General features: G+C 42.5%; 1 protein-coding gene across 20 annotated transcripts in view; it reads left to right on the top strand.

Moving 5' to 3' along the window:
* The window catches only part of BLTP1 (bridge-like lipid transfer protein family member 1), a 1,779,540-nt gene that overhangs the window by 1,557,265 nt on the left and 202,839 nt on the right, over positions 1–19,436 (top strand). For 19 of the 20 annotated variants that reach the window (XM_069242474.1, XM_069242454.1, XM_069242518.1 and 16 more), the window contains 2 exons: positions 3,716–3,853; positions 7,670–7,927. In XM_069242474.1, coding sequence (XP_069098575.1) covers positions 3,716–3,853; positions 7,670–7,927 — 396 coding nt within the window. Of the gene's footprint in view, positions 1–3,715; positions 3,858–7,669; positions 7,928–19,436 lie in introns of those variants that run through there. The other variant, XM_069242522.1, reaches the window with a different exon arrangement.

The following is a 19,436-nucleotide window of genomic DNA, read 5'->3' as shown; positions in this document are numbered from 1 at the left end:
GATTATTTTTGACTTTAGAAAACAAGGATTGGGTGGCCTTTTTTTACTTTTAAAAATATTATCTAGTTACCCTTTTGTTATTTAAAGAGAACTACCATCCCACAAATGTTGGTGCCACCTATTTCTTTTATTATTTGTCTTCATCATCGTTCACCTTACTCCATTAATGGTTTTCTTTGCTATAGCTCTCATCATAAATTTGGAAGCGTTTTTTTTTTAACCCACTAGTTACTTTTACCTTTCAAATAGAAAAATATGTGGCGCACTCCTATAGACTTAGTTAGGTTATGTGAAAGCAGTCATGAAAAAGAAACTAATGCAGTTGTGTATATATATGAAAAAAAAAGTATGTACAGACTTTTGAAAAATATAAACAGACACATAAGAAGATACAGTCCATAGACACCAAATATTTACTTTCAATCCCAAAAAAACAATATTTATAACATCTTCGACAATATTAAACATACAGTTATGTTTACAACTTAACAGTACAAATTAGACATTCCTAAATCAAAGACAAACACTAAAATGATATCCATAATGAATCCATCCAGAAGTAGTCCTGATGGTGATAATAAGGTTCAATCCAATCACAGAATTCAATCAGAAATAGTTCCGTTCATGATCGTAAAGTTCAATCTGATTGGAAAAAACAGCCAACAACTCCAGCCGACACGTGTTTCACCCTATTTTGGACTTTATCAAGGCTGAATAAACAGTAACATAAGTTGTAGCAAGAATTAAATAATTCTGAGAAGTCCAGCAATATGAAAATGTACTCATCTTTTTAATAATAACCCAATCTATATTGATTTGGATCTTGAGTTAATCACCAATTTAATATCATGCAAAAGAAAAAGTTAAACCGAAAACCACAGGATCCCATATGTGTGGTAATCCGTGCAATAAAGTCAGAGTAATAGAGCAATGTGTCAAATAGTAGAGAAGAGAAAGAGGACCCGACTAGTATCTACAACCAATTGCTGTGAGTAATGCATGCATTCAAGATAAGCAGAGAGTCCCACAATACCGTAGAATTTTACTTTTACCTTTACTTTCCTTACATGAGCCATGAAGAAATGGCTGGTGAACTGCAAAACACGTATTGGCTGTGATATACTGCTACTTTGTTTTAAAATGTGATAAAAAAGTTATGACTGGAAAGAAACCTTGGATAAAATGTACTGGTATTATAAGTAATACATTAATAGTATTATAATAATATAGTAATAGTATTACAAGTGAAAAGGTATTTTGAAAGGGGATTTTAAAAGAAAATTTTTTTCAGTCATGTGCACACCATTTGAGGTAATTCATATTAGATCTCTACAGCTCCTGACAAACAAAATTGGCTTTCTGGTCACTCCTGCAAGCTGCACGAGTAAGCTGCAGGTGCTGTCAGTGCAGCCTCTCTAGACCACTGCCTTTCCAGACAAATTGGTACTGAGGACTCAGGGCGCATAACTGCTAACACTGGTGCTGTCCTTTCATCTCGGACAGCTGATTACCCTACCAGTCTTCTTCGTTCTGCCAAACCCCTGGAAAGAGGAGGAGACATTTAATCAGCTTGACCCTAAAAGTGCACTGAGCTTTTACATTGATAATGCAAGAGACTACTGCATGGATGACCAGCTCTTCGCTGGCACCACGAAAGAAAGAGTGAAGCAGAAGAGGACTGTTGAGGTGGATAGTGCTTTGTAGGAAGATATGTTGTGCATTGGCTAGAATAGAGTGCCTTGAAGGCCTGCAGCTAATTTTACCAGGGCCAAAGTTGCGATATCGTCGTTAGCAAATGGGGGATGGCTATCCTGGACATCTGCAAGGCTGTGACGTGGGCATCAGTGCATATGTTCACAAAACTAATGCCTTAATGGCCAGTTCCACAGAGAGCTACATACCTAATTGGCTCTGCAGGACTCCCTAGTTTAAGTTAATTTCTCAGACCTTATACCTTAGGGAAGGACTGCTATGGTATCAAGGCTAAAGGTGAGAAAGTTAGAAGTATCCATCAGAAGAGCAATTTACTTTTGGTAATGCTGTGTAAAGGAATCTCTAACTGCTGATTCCTCATTGCCATACCTCCTCCTTGATCTATGGAGTCCACATCTGCATAGCCTGAATAAGGTCCATAGTTCGGTTTCAGCACACTAGCACGTACAATTTGTTTACAGTGGTCAACATCAGTGGGTGCAGAAGAAGAAACATTAAGGAATGAGGATGGTTCTGGAGTAGTACAGTGGGGGTGCCTATATGCAGCTCGGCTCTGTCACTTCTAGGGGAGTACAAGATCACGATTGAAGCACAAAGCATTACCTGTCAGCTTGCAGGATTCATCTGTAGGAGAATTTTCTGTATCAGACCCCTGGGATGGTCATAAGAGAAGAAATCTAGGATTAGGTAGAGTATTCACCAGAAAGAGAATTTCTTTAGGTAAGTAACATATTCTTTGAGGCCTGTAAAGTGTTGAGAAACACATGCATACATATTTTTGCATCCCCATTTCAGTAAGTCAGTGCCAATAAGGGTATTTATGGGATTTCTTCAAGCTAATATAGGTAATTGCATGTTAAAAAATGAATTGTGGTCTGAGACTGAATGATGAGGCAATAAAAAGCTTAGCGAAAAATGCAGGTAAGAAATTAAACTGGAAATTAAAGTACGATGTCGTAGTACACCTAGACTCTGGAAGTATAATGTTAAATTGATTATTCCAGTTAGTGTATAACTTATCTTTAAGGTTACTAGCAAATAATTGCTGTGGTTGACCCTTCTGGCGAATACAGTCAGTGTCTGATTTTCAAAACTCTATGTACTTAACCATTTATGTATTTTTAGGATGTGATGTAAGCTAAGCCACATCTTCATCCAGCTCACCTTCACTTTAAAACACATAAGCAACCAATAACATTTTCCTAGTGGCTGAATTATCTTGCATTCATTTTAGTTCTTCACTGAGAACTTATAGTTCTTGTAAATGAAGCACTCTGTGGCTGGTTTGTTGTCTGCTACTTGTTTGTGTTCTCTGAATATTTTAGAATCCCTTGCGGACTCATCTAATTTTATTTTAAGGCTTTATTTATTTATGTAAGTGGTTGAAAAGGGCATTGGCTAAGTCATCAATGTAGATACCTCCTCTAGCTCTCCTTCTTAAACTGGAAAATGTAGTCCTGTGCTTATCCAAAGATATATAGTATAAGAACAATGGACACAATGCGCTATCTGGGTCATGGCTCACAGAATACTGCTTAGGTGTTTTTTGTCATATGAAGATTGATTGGAATTAGTATGGAAGAATTTTCATGCAGATTTTCATGCCCCTAAGTTTGAACATAGCTGAACGGCTAGCCTCCTTTATGATTCACTCATGGAAATTGTCTAGATTTAAATTAGAGTTTGCATATGGTGTGGACTACATATTACTATCTAGTGCAGACAGTTTATGTAGTTGAGGAATTGTGTTTTTTTTCTTGAAGCTCATTTTTTCTGCCTAATATTAGTAGCGTTCTTATAAATTAAAATATTTAGACTAGGCGGTGTGGGGAGAGAGTAGTCTCAAAAGGCAAAAAACATTTTATAACACTCTTTTTAGTTTCCCAAGATGTGTTTTTATAACTTATGAAAACTTCTTGTTGATTCGAGATAGAAAATATCTTAAAACAATATAGCTCAAAATGAGTTATTTTTCACTATTTTTCCATGTTCTATTTACCAGCTGTGTGTGACATTGGATCTGCTTCATTCAAATATGACATGCGGCGACTTAGTGAAATTCTGGCATTCCCAAGAGCTTGGTATAGAAGAAGTATTGCCCGACGTCTTTTTCTTGGTGATCAAACAATAAATCTGCCTGGTATGTAAGTCTAATATTTTTCTATGTTGCAATTACAGCCAGAATCCAAACCTTTGGAGCAGTTATCACTGTTTTAAGAGTATATTTTCAGTTATGAACGATTTGCAATATGGCCGTGTTTAGCAGTATGGCTCATCTATAAAAAAAACTATGGGAGACCTTTCCTATGTACGTGAAGTTGCACAGTCTCCCAACACCAGTGATTCCACTTCACGCTTTGAATTTACCCATTTAGAGTCAGTAGTTTACAAAATAGATATATGTGAGCACACCTATGTTACCATCGAGTCTCATCCCGTCATTTGTTGTTAAATAAAATACTGATCTTTTGGCACTGTTCATTATCAGAATCATAAAGAAACCATCCTATGACCCCCTAAAATGCTCCGCTATTCTCTCATTGTTTGAAAACTCTTTTTGATTCCTAGGAACATGGTAGCTACTACCAAGAGGGTGGGGAAGACTCCCCTTGTCCTTACCTCAAGTATGACCTCACACCAAAGAGTCGGGATGACAAAAAGGGGGAAAACGCAGTGGCATGCTAAAGAGAGTCATGAATTGTTTTAACGCGTTTTGCTCGCCAGTAACTCAAGTCTCAATCCGATTCATGTCTCCTCTGGTGTTTCTTAGCCCGAGGGCCCCAGGCCCATCTCCCTCACTGCCTCAGTCGTAGTTGGTTCTTTACAATGGTTCATCATCTTGGTGTTTGGTGTTCCTTCGGGCCTGAGAGATCTTTGGGCTGTGGGGCACAGCAGCAGCTGTTTGTGTCTCTACTATAACTGTTTAGCCACTTTGTTCCTTTCCTGAGTCCGAGCCCCTTTCTGGTTTGTAAGAAATTATGATCTGCACTAAAAAACTACCTTTACCTTAGCCAGAAACAACAAATAGTTCATTTGCATTGCTCTGAGCTTCTTTTTAACTTCACTGTATGATTTTCACTGCTGTTAGACCTGCAACATGTTGCAGAGAACGACCATAATCTTCAGGGAAACAGTTTCTAAATCACTTTTGCAAGGTGCTACTCAAAAGGATAACATCGAAGTCCAGAGAGTTCAGTATCCAGGTGACCAGGGGGCTTGGTGGTAACGCCTTGACCTAATCATCCTCAGTCCACCTCTCCAAACATGCAGCAGCCTTGTGTGGATGGACAATATTCTTCTGGAGAGTATATGAACTCGTCTTTAGTGGTCAAAATCGAGATGAGCAACCTCAGTCTGGATGGTCCATAACTTGTCCTTAAGTGGTAGAGATATGCCTCAGTCATATGATCTTCCATATTACTCAAGTCCAGATGGAGGAATGAGACTTGCACCACCACCACCCTCACCCTTAATCTTATCCTCCAGGATATTATGGGTTGCTCAAATGGAATGCAGTGTCATCAAGGGGCACCTTCTCTGCCGTTGTTCTCATTGTCTCGTGAGTCATAGATGCCTCTCTGTTGGCACTACAGTCATACATTTTGTGTGCTTATCAATTTTGCCCGTTAGCATTATTGCCTATCCCTTGTCCTTATTCATTTCTCTACTCCCAGTATGAAGGAGAAGCAAATTGTAAGTCTACTTCCTCACCCATATTGTTCCCAACCAATTGCACAGAATGGCAAGGGCTTTGCTGGCTGCGATTGCAGCTGGAGATCTGCCAGTCTGCCTTTGAAAACCAGGTTTCAGTCCCACCCCAGGCCTATAGCCTTCCGAGATGATGGTACCCACTGCTTGTAGTTTGGCAGAGACAATGTCTGTCTTGGGAAATTGCCTTGTGAGTGTTTTCAGTGTGACCTTTTCTTCAAATTCCCTTGCTCTCAGTGATTTGTCAAATCAGGTATTTTTCCTTCTCATTATTTTGCTAAGTATGGGCCAACCATTGCTGCCAACTAACTTGTAACATTGGCCAGGCCATATTTCCAAGCTGTATCTCATTTGTGGAATTCAGCTCAACTTGTGTTCCTTCATGGGCCTCTGCTCAGTAACCCTCAGTTGCTTCCAGGTTGCTTGCAGACCAGGTTGGGCAGTCTGTCAGGGCAGCCCCTGTTGCTATGATGAGAGACAGAGGGTCCTCTGGTACCATCCAATGGATCTCAGGAAGGAGGCTTGAGGAGGAGGTAAATAGGACACTTCTTCATTGCTGATCATGGGTCTCAAACATTTCCCCTCACCCCTGATAGGTTGCCGGAATCTGTGTAATGTGGAGGAGGCTCCAGGCCCTACTGCTGCCAGCTCGGTGGCTCGGCTGGGCTCGCCGCTTCAGCACCATCATTTTTAGGCCTTTCTGAGCCACATCAGTGGGATTCCAGGGCTGCAGACTCCTGCCTGTGTCTCACCGTCAGGCCCTACATCATGGGCCACACTTCACCACACCCCCACGGCATGCCAACCACTGTTTCCAGCCAGTGCAACCTCAGGGGTCGGATCTTTGAAATAGTGTGGGAGGGCACGAGCAGAAGGGGGGGGGGGATTGGATTGTAGCAGCCACAAAGGAGCAACCCAAGTGGAGGGGGGTAAAATGCAGGGCATTTTGTTCCCTCAGGGCAGTGGTTAGCACATTAGGATTTTAGATTCGGTTTAAGCATCTCCAGGCTTTGGCCAACATCGTTGGCATCCAGGTCGCACTTCATTGTATGTTATTTTTTTTATTTTTTTTTAATACCAAAAGTTTCTCTAAACCTTTTCCAGGCTCATGGATGTCAATTCACCAAAATGCCAGGGGTAGTGGAAGTGACATAACGCGCCCTTTGACCTCCACTTTCACTCACACACACTTAAACACACACACACACACTTGCGCACACTCTTTCTCACACAAACACACTGTCACCCACAAAACATACATTTAAACGTATTTTTACTTAACTCAGCTGCGATGGAAGGGTATATTTCAGGTAACGGTACCTCATTTTTATCACACTAATAATGAATAATATGCTATTATTTACTATTAGTGTAATAAAAATTGACAGAAAACAAACCGAGTTAAGTTCCAACTGACGTCCATAAGGACAAGCTGCCACTGTGTTCCTGGAACTGAATTTGCCACCTCTGAAGGCAAGGGTCGCAAAGGCGCAGTGCCAGACGTCTCAAAGGGAAAGCCAGGAGTCGCAGGTGCGACCCCTAAATGACGTCTATGCACACGCTTCTATTGTGTAATGAGAAGACACTGAGCCAGACCATTCATTGCTATAACCTAGTTTTCTAAATGTGTTCACTTAAAAATTATTCAGCAGGACTTGCCGCCCGTAGATCAAAGGAATCCTTTGTCCTATCTCGGTTTCACATTTCTAAGATTGGCTTGTAAGACTCTTTGACTTCGGGTAATGCTTCTTCAGGCTCTTTTTTTGAGACGTTTGTGAAGGGTAGATTAGGCTACGGTTCTCTGGACTATATTGCTGTTCTCTGCCCAATTCCTTTCTGGTTCAAATAGCAACTTTGTGGAATTCACAATGATCTTAAAAGCGTTCTTAAACTTTCCAGTACTTTGCTAAATTCTTTTGAATGCAATTTCTGAACAACACAGGATATGATTGAAAGATGCCGATACATTAAACGTGTTTAATCTGCTTGTCTTCTTTAAGATATGCATACATCTGATCGATGTATGTATGGATAAACTGTCTATATGAACTACACCTACAGCTGTGAAATGCTTGTGAGGATGATGTCAGACTTTTGTTACAGCTTTTGATTTTATAATAGCACTGCAGATATTTACAGTTATGATTATTCATATACAAAGCATTAATTGCCCCTCTTCTCCTACAATATAGTTTGTCACCTTATGTTGTAGTCCGTGTACTGAATGATCATTTTACATTTCCCACAGCGTCTGGCCCTGGTACTCCAGAATCAATTGAGGGTTTAAGCCAGCATCTTTCACCAGATTCCTCTAGAAAAGCGTACTGTCGAACCTGGGAGCAGCCTAGCCAATCAGCATCGTTTTCACATATGGCACAGTCACCAAGTGTGTTTACGGAGCACAATGCAAACAGCAGCATGTCACCCGGGGCTGTGTCTCACAATTTAAAATCTCCAGCTGCGACTAGATCACGTAGCGTCTCTGACTCCTCTGTTCCTACAAGAGGTAAATTGGAAATATTAAAAATAGATACTAAATACTGACCTATTTTTAAGCCAGGTTTTTGTAACATAATCAGTGCATCTAACCCAGCACTACTGCCATTTGATATTAAGTGTTAGCATGTTAGACCAGTCATGCAGTAACATGTTGAAGTGACTGTATTTGTTTCGTCATGTTGTATATTGTTTCATAAATATGTCACGTGAAATACAAGTAACTATAACACATGCTAAACCCACTGTAGTTAAATGATGAGTGACAAACATGTAATGGTTTTATTATGCAACACTGTAATAATCCCTCGACCCTCATAAGAAAATTGTGATGAAGTGGGTGTGTGTAATATAGTGTGGATGTGCAACATCACTGTGTAATGTACTTAGCAACCCCTTTAGGACCTGTAGGTTTGTTTGTTTCAGCTCAACCCTGGTGAGCTGTGGCTTTGAGCTTAAACAAAGCAACAAGTGTAAAGCACTTACACAGCACCAAAACAATTGCAGAAGAAATAACTGAGACACTCAAATCGGACACCAATTTATAAAAATAGACTGTATTGTTATGTATTTTTAGACACCACAATTTAAAGGGTCCACTGGAGGGTTCCGGAGATGTGGCGTTTACAAGGTACAGTAAATATGCACTTTCAACTGTGAACAAGAATTGGCAAATTTAGCAAATTTGTCTCTTAGAAATGTTTTGAGCAAAAACTTTGGCTAATTGTAGTGCGGTTGATTAGAGTTACTTTGGGCAACCAACTCCAACAGGGAGCCTATTACGGGAAGAAGCAAGGTCCTCAGAAGCTACACTCTGACTTTTCCAGGTCCAGTGGACCCAGGTGCAGATTTGAGCATTCAACCCTTGTCTCAGGTGCTGCACAGTGGCAGTTGGAGGTGGATAGTAAATTCTTGGCTACCAACTTTCCCCAGCAGGCTTCTTCAGCTGTTGCGACCCTGTCCTGCAAATAGGTCAGTCAACTGACCCTTGAAGCCCCTTGCTTCGGCTGGTCTTCAGGGACAACTTTTCCACGAGCAGGACACAGCAGGCAAAGTCCTTTCTACTTTCCTAGGCACCAGGTTCAGAAGGTGCAGTGTACGCTGGTGCAGCCTCTCTTTGTAAGTTTGATGATGCAGCAGGGAAGTTCTTTTCAGTCCTTCCAGTTCAGTCGAGGTCCGATGGGTGCCCTCTTTATATCCAGAAAATGCCCTTAGAGTAAGATGCAGCTGCCAGCCAATGGGCTACTAAGTTCCTTCTTCCTGTGAAGTGTGGCATCTGGCTATAACAAGATGAACCATTCTTCCCACTTCCTAGTCCACTCTAGAAGTGCGGCTACAAAGAGGACCTCATGCACCTGCTAAAATGGTTTGACAACAGGTTTCTGTTTCCCTGTCCCAAGTGCTAGCCTGTGTACCTAGACAATGGAGCAGCCGCTCTCCCAAGTGTTACCCATTTTTTCTTCAAAGGCAGGTTCTCTTTCGAAGCTTGCCTTTTGGACCAACACCCATGAGTCATTGGCATATCTCCACAGGGGGGCAGAACTCTGTCTTGGGTAAATGATCGTTGTGCAACCGTTCAGGGCACAAGAGACTAAAGACAACAAAGTGGCAGTTTTGCAGAAGTTGCGCACTTCAGCCTGCTATATTCATTTTGACTACAGAATCTAGTTGCACTCAATGGAACGAGTTGTTTGATACCTTGGAGTATCAACTTTGGTCGCACCGCTCTGGAGTTAGCACAGCTTGAGGGGTCAGTGCGTAACCCTGCACTCGCCAGTTGGGTGACCAGGTCTTTCCACAGTAAAAGCAAAAGTTTCATGTTTTTACTGTCAGAACATGTAAATTACATGCTTTGCCTGTGAAATATGCTGCACCCTGCCTTAAGGCTGGGTAGGACTGCCATAGGGGTGATTTGTACGTATTACTGGGGGAGGCTTGGCTTTGCTGTTGGCAGTGGAAAGGCTGGGCTAGCAATTGAAAACTGCTTGTCCAATCTGCAGTCTCTGACTGTGAGAAAGGTTTTACATGGGTCACACCTGGGATGGCACAACCAGCACTGCAATCCGTGGGATGACCCTCAAGCCTACATACCCTGGGTAGCATATACTAGGGGCTTACAAGTAAGTTAGCTTATGCCAATCTGGTATAAGCCAATTCAACATACACGTTTTAGGTTCAGGGTACTGCAAGAGTCAGTGCACTCTGAGCCAAAAAAAACAGCAGCATCAGTCCAAAAAGTAGGTGGTGGCCATACAAAAAGAGGCATTTCCTTATACATAAGTTATATAACTGTTGCCTATGCTACACATTTATTTTCTGCAGTGTTTGTGTGTTTACTACCTTTTATAAAGAAATGTCTCCTACATTATCAACACATTGCTAAACAAGTTTGCCCTACTGGAACAAGACTGATTAATATCATTGGACATTCCAAATGCATATTTCCATGCTCCATTACCTCAGGAACAAATGTAGTATTCAAGATTTATCATAGACTATCAGAACTTCCAGTTCACACTGCCCTCCTTTAGGGTGGCTTCCACCTCACCTGTGTTTACAGCAGTGATGGCAGTGTTAGTGGATGACTTGCTCCACCTAGAGGCCTTCATCTACCCATGTTGATAACTAACTATTGAAGGCTTCGTCTCTGAACATACTCCAGAATTCAGTCCACTACAGGCTTTTTTTTTTTTTTTAAACACAATTGTTTCTCAGTTAAAAAGTAGTATTCATGCTTGCCTCCCTCCCATTGGTTTCATTTTATAAGGACAGTTGTAGCCACTGGCTTGAAACATCTATATTTTTGTATCGTTAGTGTCATTTTTGTAGTTGTCTACCTTTCTGTTGATTTCTTCCCATGGTCGTTTAGTTGAGTTTGTGTTGGTCATTGAGTCTTGATTTTATAAAATTTCCTCCTCTATTTCAGATATTACTTTGGAAAATTCTTTAATGATGAGTAGCATATACCATTTTTCAGTAAATTCCTTGTTTTTCTTACGTAAAGTTAGTTTTAAGAATACTTGTAGCCCCCCATGAAAACCTTTTCAACATTTGATACCGTATGAGAGTTAATGCATTTCTCATATTTTCCTCTCATCTCAATAGGTTCTCCAATATACATAAACCTTTTTTTGGTTAATCTATAGTTGATAAATGTTCCACTGTTTAAAGCACTTCTTAGGTCTGTTAAATTTGCGCCATATCTTTAAATAGAACATATATCGTTTGCTCCTCTTCCTGTGAAAACCCCTAAGTTTTCAGCCTTGTTTCTCTTAGTGTTCCTATTTCCTAGACCAATATTTTGGATATTGTGGTGTAAAGCCAGTTACACTTTACAATGGTCAGTCTTTACTAGCCCTTATTTTCACCATCCTCAAAAGGAATACTTTTTCCATGATGTTTACAGGATTTTCTGTTAATTAGCTCATTAGGGGATACATCCGCTGGCTAAGGTTTGTAGTAAAGCAAATAATATTTGAACAGCACTATCAGTTGACTCATACACAGCTGTGCTTGGTTAAGCTTGTATCCAATATTCGTTGTTAGTTTATTACTTCTATGAACAACATTAAGGTGGTCATTCCGAGTCTGGCGGTCTTGAGACCGTCAGACTCGGGGTGGCAGTCAGACCGCTGCGGTAGTGGCAGTCCGATCTGCCCCATTCTGACTGTGGCGGAGTCACAGTGGTCCAGCCGCCGACACCGCCAGGCTGCAGTCAGCCTGCAGCATGGTGGTCCTGGTTGTTGTAATCCACCAGGGCAGCGCTGCAATCAGCGCTACCCTCCGGATTTCGAGTCCCCATTTGCCAGCCTTTCCATGGTGATTTACACCGCCGTGGAAAAGCTAGTGGAATGGGGGTGCCCGGGCCCCCATGCACAGCCCCGTTGTGCATTTCACTGCCTAAATTACGGTCAGTGAAATGCGCGACGGGTGCTGCTGCACCCTCTGCACCGCCACATTGGCAAGGGCTCGATTCCGAGCTGGCCACAATGTTAAGGCCCTCTTCACTGCAAGGCCGCCAGGTGGAAACACAGGAAGGCTGGTAAAGTGACCAGCTGCTGACCAATGACTCAGACTAAGCAGCCCAACAAATATTGTACCACAGCCCTTAAGGACAAGCTCTGCCACCATGCCAAGTTTTGTGGAACTGCAGCTTTCTGGGACTCGGTGTACCACTAGCCGGGGTTTCCGCCCGCCGGCCCTGCAGTGAACCTGGAATAGGGCCAGCGGTGTCCTGCCGGTACTAGCAATCATGTGGCAGGTTGAGTTTGGAAGGCAGCCTCCACTGCCCGCCAAACTCAGAATGACCACCTAAGTCAATTATACTTGGCTTGAATTTCCTTACATTGTTCATGGACAAGGAACAATGTAAAGAAATTAATGCACTGTATATTTGAAGTAATGTTCTTAAGAGAAATAATCAACAACAAAGAGTGAAAAAAGTGCACTGTTCAAGTACTTTTTAAGTAGACACCTTGCCCATTCTGATTATGAATGACTATGAATTAAACCATCAGTCTGTTTATAATGGGCAACCTTCAGATAGAACTATTTGCAAGAAAGGACACTCAAAGTCCTTAGTCTGCCTTCTCTGACAGTGTTATAGGTTTCACTGACATAGATCCTCATACCACATTCAGGTAGGAGCTGATTCGATTTTAAGACTCGTTTTGCTCTGCAACAGCAACTTTGTGGCCCTTCTCAGTTTCAGATCTCCTCATTCACATCAAGGGACTGCTTTTAAATTTCTTCTTCCCATTGCAGGATAGCTTGAGTCGTGAGGAAATATCAGTGTACTCCTGGAACTGTTAGACTCCAACACTGCCGTTATATGTTGTGCTACATTGGATTATAGGAGCAAATGGCTTTCCTTTGGCCACTAGACACTTGAAAATCACCTTTGCATTTTACATGTACCTTTAAACGATAACATAACCCTTAACGGCTGGGCCTTTCATCCCTCAGTGCTGAGCCCTTTTTTGGCTATTTGGGGTAGTTCATGCATAGGGCTCCATAACTTTTTTCCACATCAGGTATCCAAGCCAGTTTTGCATACCTTGTTTCTCCAAGATTTTGGGGATTCTAAGGATTTGTGAATTCTCCTGAGGGGATCGTGAAAATAAGAACAATACAGCAAATGTTTGATTTTTTTTTTTAGAAAGATAAGAAAAAAGTGCTCCAGATAAGTGTCTGTTTTTTCCCCCTAAAAATGGCATCCACGAACAGTTACTAAAGTCTATATCTACCCAGCTTTCAGGAACATGCAGAGCTGAATAAAAAAAAAAAAATGTGGACCACAGTTTTGGCATTTTCCAAGTGGTAGCCCATTTTTCCTATTCTTTGTGCTCTCAACACACTTCCAGTTTGTGGTGGAAACTGGTGTGAAACCCATGGGTGATGCAGAAAAGCTATATCTTTCTGAAAAGTAGACAAAATTCAGAACTTGGCAATGGATCATTTGTGTAGATCCCTCAAGCTTTTCCCCAATGAAAATACCTCTTGAAATAAAGAAATATTGAAAATGAGTAGGAAAAAACGTCTATTTGTGACAACATTTTCATTTGTAACTTTTTGTCACGATGGCATATTTACAAAAGCAATATACCATTACCGCTACACCCTTCTGGTTGCTGGGATATATAGGGTTTGTAGGTTTTCCAAGAGCCCAAGGTACCCAGAACCAACAACTGAGCTGCAATGTACAATTTTTTTTTATTGAGTACCAAGTATAAACCAATTTATATAGCAAAATAGGCAGAGTGAAAAGTGGGTATCAAGGAAACCTATGTATTTCTGGAATGGGGACTAGGGGCCAGATGTAGCAAGGGTTTAGCGAGTCACAAACGGCGAAAATCGCCGTTTGCGAGTCGCTAAAGCCACCTTGCTATGTAGAGATGCATTTTGCGAGTCGGAACCGACTCGCAAAATGCATTTCCGACTCGCAAATAGGAAGGGGTGTTCACTTCCTATTTGCGACTTGCAATGAAAGCGCAGTTACTATCCACTTGAAGTGGATGGTAACCCAGGCACAAACGGGAAGGGGTCCCCATGGGACCCATTCCCCTTTGTGTCTGGAAAAAACTTTAAGGAAAACGGGCTACACTTTGAAAAAAAAAAAAACTGCTTTATTTAAAAGCAGTCACGGACATGGTGGTCTGCTGTCTCCAGCAGGCCACCATCCCCGTGAGTACCCTGAATCGCTATGGGGTCGCAAATTGCGACCCACCTCATTACGATTAATGAGGTGGGTCTTTGCGACCCCATAGCGACTCGCAGAAGGTGTCTGAGACACATTTCTGCATTCCAAATTGCGAGTTGCAATTTGCGAGTCTCTGGGACTCGCAAATTGCAACTCGCAATTTGGAATTTTCCTACATCTGGCCCTAGATATGGAGTTTAGGAGCAGTGGTTATTTGTACATCTCTGACTTGTAGGTACCCGTACTAGCATATGATTTGAAGGTTTTTTTTCTTTCAAAATGTCATCTTTCTTATACACTGGCTTACATTTGAAAGGCACAAATGCAGCAAAATCGAATTGGTAATAACATGTTATACTATTCTATGCTTCCACAAGTCTTCTGATAAAAATGGTATCTCACTGATGTGGTTAGACTTGGTGCCTGCCACAGGCCCAAAACGCAACATGGACGCATCACATTTTTCCAGTGTGGGTAGCTGTAGATTTTGGCCCTAGCTCTGCCAGACCTAGAGAAACCTAGCCAACCTGTACATTTTTTTAAACTAGACTCCTAGGGGTATCTAGGGTGCCCTGACTTGCATAGGTCTCATCAGGATTTCTTTTGCCCAGAATACCTTGCAAATCTCAAACTTTGACTAAAAAATCACATTTTCTTCACATTTCTGTGATGGAAAGTTATGGAATTTGCGGGGAGCCACAAACTTGCATCGACCTGCCATTCCCCCAGATCTCCCGTTAAAAATGGTACCTCACTTGTGTGGGTAGGCCTAGTGGCTACGCCAGGTAAAAGGCCAAAACGCGACATGGACGCATCACATTTTTCCACCTCAAACTGACCCTTTTTTCCATTGTGGGTGGCTCTAGATTTTGGACCCTAGCTCAGGCGGCACCTAGAGAAACCTAGCCAAGGTGTACATTTTTGAAAACTAGACACCTAGGTCCATCCACGGTTGAGCTGACTTGCGTGGGTCTCATCAAGTTTTGTGACCCAGAATCCCTTGCAAGCCTCAAACTTTGTCTAAAAACACATTTTCCTCACATTTCTGTGATGGAAAGTTCTGGAATCTGCGGACTGCCACAACCTTATCCATCTGACATTTCCCCAAGTCTCCTGATAAAAACAGTACCTCACTTGTGTGGGTAGGCTTTGTCTCCCCAACAGGAAATTAACCAAATTGCAACATGGAGCATCACATTTTTCCACTGAAAACTGACCCTTTTTTCCAATGTGGTTATCTCTAGCTTTTGGACCCTAGCTCATCCGACACCTAGGGAAACCTAGCCAATCTGTACATTTCTGAAAGCTGGACATCCAGGGGTATCCAGAGTGGGCTGACTTGTGTGGGTCTCACCAGGTTTTATCACCCAGCGTCCCCTGCAAACCTCAAACTTTGACTAAAAAGAAACCCATTTCCTCGCAGTTCTGTGAAGAAAAGTTCTATATTCTGCAGGGAGCCACAGACTTTTGTCCACCTGGAATTCCCCCAAGTCTCCTGATAAAAATGGTACCTCACTTGGGTGGGTAGGCCTAGTGCCCGCAACAGGAAACGCAACATGGACGTATCAGATTTTTTCACTGAAAACGAGCCCTTTTGTTTCCAATGTGGGTAGCTCTAGATTTTGGAACCTAACTTAGCTTGCACCCAGGGAAACCTAGCTAACCTGTACATTTTTGAGAACTAGACATCTAGTGGTATCCAGAGTTGGCTGACGTGTGTGGCTCTCACCACATTTCTTTACCCAGAATCCCTTACAAACCTCAAACTTTGACTAACTAAATAGATTTCCTGACATTTCTGTGACTGAAAGTTCTTGAGTCTATGACGAGCCGCAAACTTCTTCCCACCTGACATTCCCCCAGGTATCCCGATAAAAATGGTACCTCACTTTTGTGAGTAGGCCTAGTGGCCATGACAGAAACTGATCAAACCAAGGGAATTTTGTGGATTCCTGAACTTTCCATCACAGAAAGGGAAGGTAAATGTGTGATTTCAGTGAGTTTGTAGTTTGTAGAGTATTGTGGGTAAGAAAATCTGTGGGATCCATGCAAAGCACACCTCCCAGGACTCCCTTGGTTGTCTAGTTTTCAAAAATGTCTGTGGTTTGTAGGTTTGCATAGGTGGCGCCATAGCACAGCACCAAATACCATACCTACCCAGGTTGCTTAACACTCAACATAGCCATTTAGGGCCTTTTGTGTCCTTTTCTCCTGGGCCATCCACACAAGTGAGGTACCATTCTCATTGCGAGATGTGTGGGAAATCAGGGTGATAGGAAACCTGTGGCCCCACGAAGGTTCCATGTCTTTCTGTCACTGAAATGTGATGAAAATGTATGTTTCTTACCAAAGTTTGATGTACCTGTTGAGAGCCACTCAAGTCATGCACCCCTTGGACTCCCCTGGTTGTCTAGTTTTCAAAGATGTGCTGGTTTCCCTTGGTGCCGGCTGAGTTAGGGCCCAAAATCCTCAGCTACAAATAATGAGAAAAGAAAGGAGCTATTAGTAAGAGCCAGCTAACCGCCAGAGATATAAATCTGGTACTAAATTTTTTAAAGTTAATCCACCACTTACACTGTTTGGTTTTAGCACCTCCAGAAATGATTCCTTCAAAGCACAAATCCTTACCAAAGTATTTGAATGTTGAAACCAAGATATCTTAAGGTGAGCCATAAAGCCACGTCAAGGCAACAACCACTTTATGTCCATTCACATGCCATTCACGTACCACACACAAGACTCCCATACTGCCAGATGCGTGCCCAATCCAACTGACCATTGTACTCACATCAACATACCACCGCCATGCAAGGGCCCATCACATTCATTCATCACAGGACATAATAAGCTTGACTACATTTTACCACCTATCAAATAATCGCCTCCTTTTTTGTGCACATTACTGAACGCATGCCTAGTGAACCTCTACTGTTAGCTCCCATGACAGCCACATTAGGCTGAGGAAGACAACTATTACATATGTCTTCAGCGCATTCACTGTGGGAAATCCAACTCCTTCCAGTTTGTGGATGCAAGTTGGGGGTGTTTGAGTATGCCTCTGAGACGCTATTCCTCGAACTGATTAAGCGTATCTACCTTTGAAACTAAGGCAAATATGTTGGGGAATGCTGTCGAAGTTCCCTAAAGAGAATGTCATAAATTATGAAGAATGGTAGCTTGTGACACACAAGGCAGTCTGTGAGAAAGTAGCGTATGTCCCATCCACCGTCATGTGCAGCGCTGTGATTGTAATGCCTTTCAGCAAACTGAACATCTACTAAGTTCTGACGAAGGTGAACATGGCAAGCAGGTCAAGCATTTACCCATACGTGCCATAGTAATACAGTATCGGGGTGAGTGCGGGGCCAGTGGGGTTGAATCCGCAAATGAAGATAAGGTCATGGCATGTGTATCTATACTACCTTTACTGTCTGCCTTCTACCTATGCAGTATCCCTGTAAGAGCACACCTAGCGTCTTTTCTTACCCATTCAGGTCTCTGTCCTCATCAGAGCCCTGACTAATCCTGTATCATTGCTAAGTGAACCTATGCTAATGCCTTCCGTCCCTAGCTATGTGAAGCTCAAGAAAACATGCCTTTCATGAGCCATCAGTGCACTTACTGTGCTAAATCTAACTTCTTCCAGTTTGTGGATGCAGGTTGGGGGTGGCTGAGTATGCCTTCCGAGGCGTCATTCCTCGAACTGAGTGAGCACATCTACTGTTGAAACCAAGGCAAGCATGCTGGGGAATACTACTTAAGTTCCCTAAAGTAATAAGGCAAACAATAGTCCTGTGGGACTCGTTCATCGAAACATCTACTTTTGCTTTGAAAGTGTGCAAACTCAATTAGTAACTTGTATCATACCCAATATTATTGAAAAACAGTACAGGGCAGAATATCTTGCATGATGATTGTTTTCTTATACTAAAGATGTGAAAACAATCATCATACAAGATATTGTGTCCTATACCCTTTTTCAAAAACATTGGTTATGATAGAAGTTACTAATTGAGTTTGCACTCTTTCAAAGCAAATAGAAATATTGATGAATCAGTCCCACAGAAAATTAGTTTGACTTATTACACTTACTCTGGTTCTTGTGGGAAATCCGGATGGTCCTTGTGTAGTGTGTAGGAAGCTGGCTCTGTATATACTATCTCAAAGTGAGAGATAGTGTGCACAGAGTCCAGGGGTTCCCCTGAGAGGTTGATAGTGGCAATAATAGATAATACTAATGCTCTATTTGTGGTATTGTGGTCGAGCAGTTAGGCTTATCAGAGAGTAGTGTTAAGCATTTGTTGTACACACACAGGCAATACATGAGAACACACACTCAAAGACTTAACTCCAGGCCAGTAGGTTTTTATATAGAAAAATATTATTTCCACAAGATTCAGATTTCAAGTAAGTACATAAATTGTAAGGTACTTCGCATAGATAAATATAGAACTTTGAATCAAAACAGTAATGTACACAGTTTACCATAAAATGACAATAAGCTATTTTAAAAGTGGACACTGTAAAATTCAACAGTTCCTGGGGAGGTAAGTAAAGGTTGGTTTGTCAGGTAAGTAAAGCACTTAAAAGTCCAGTCTCTGGGGCATAGGCAGCCTACCGTTGGGGGTTCAAGTTAACCCCAAACACCCAGCACCAGCAACACAGGGCCAGTCAGGTGCAGAGGTCAAAGAGGGGCCCAAATAACGTAGGAGCTCCAGTTCCAATCTGCTAGCAGGTAAGTACCTGCACCCTCAAGGAGCAGACCAGGGGAGTTTTGTAGAGCACTGGGGGGAGGAGGGGAGGTTTCCCAAACAGGCACACACAATACACCCTCAGCGGCACAGGGGCGACTGGGGGCAGTGTGCAAACAATGCGTCGAGTTTTGAATTTAAATCAATGGAGGGACCCAGGGGTCACTCTCACGATGCAGGCAGGGCACAGGGGGGCTTCTCGGGCCAGCCACTGACTGGGCAAAGATGAGGGCCACCTGCTGGTCACTCCTGCACCAGTAGTTTGTTCCTCTCGTGCCTGGGGGCTGTGGGTGCAGTGCTTCTTCCAAGCCTTGGGTTCTTTGTTACCGATCAGTCGCGGTCAGGGGGGTCCTCTGGATTCTCTCTGCAGGCGTCGTTGTGGGGGTGCAGGGAGGTCGGCTCAGGGTGGACATGTCGTTGGTGTCGCTTGGGGGTCCTCTCTGCAGTGTTGGTTTCTCTTGACACCGAATGGGGGCGTCGGGTGCAGAGTGGTGGGGACTCACGCTTCAGGAGTGAGGTGGCAGTCCCTTTAAAGATGGTTTCTTCTTGTTGCATTGGACAGGGCTGCT

Source organism: Pleurodeles waltl, chromosome 1_2, assembly GCF_031143425.1.
Source record: "Pleurodeles waltl isolate 20211129_DDA chromosome 1_2, aPleWal1.hap1.20221129, whole genome shotgun sequence".
In the NCBI taxonomy this organism is placed as follows: Eukaryota; Metazoa; Chordata; class Amphibia; order Caudata; family Salamandridae; genus Pleurodeles; species Pleurodeles waltl.
The sequence above is the reverse complement of the archived record's forward strand: the minus strand, read 5'-3'. Positions and strand labels throughout refer to the sequence as shown.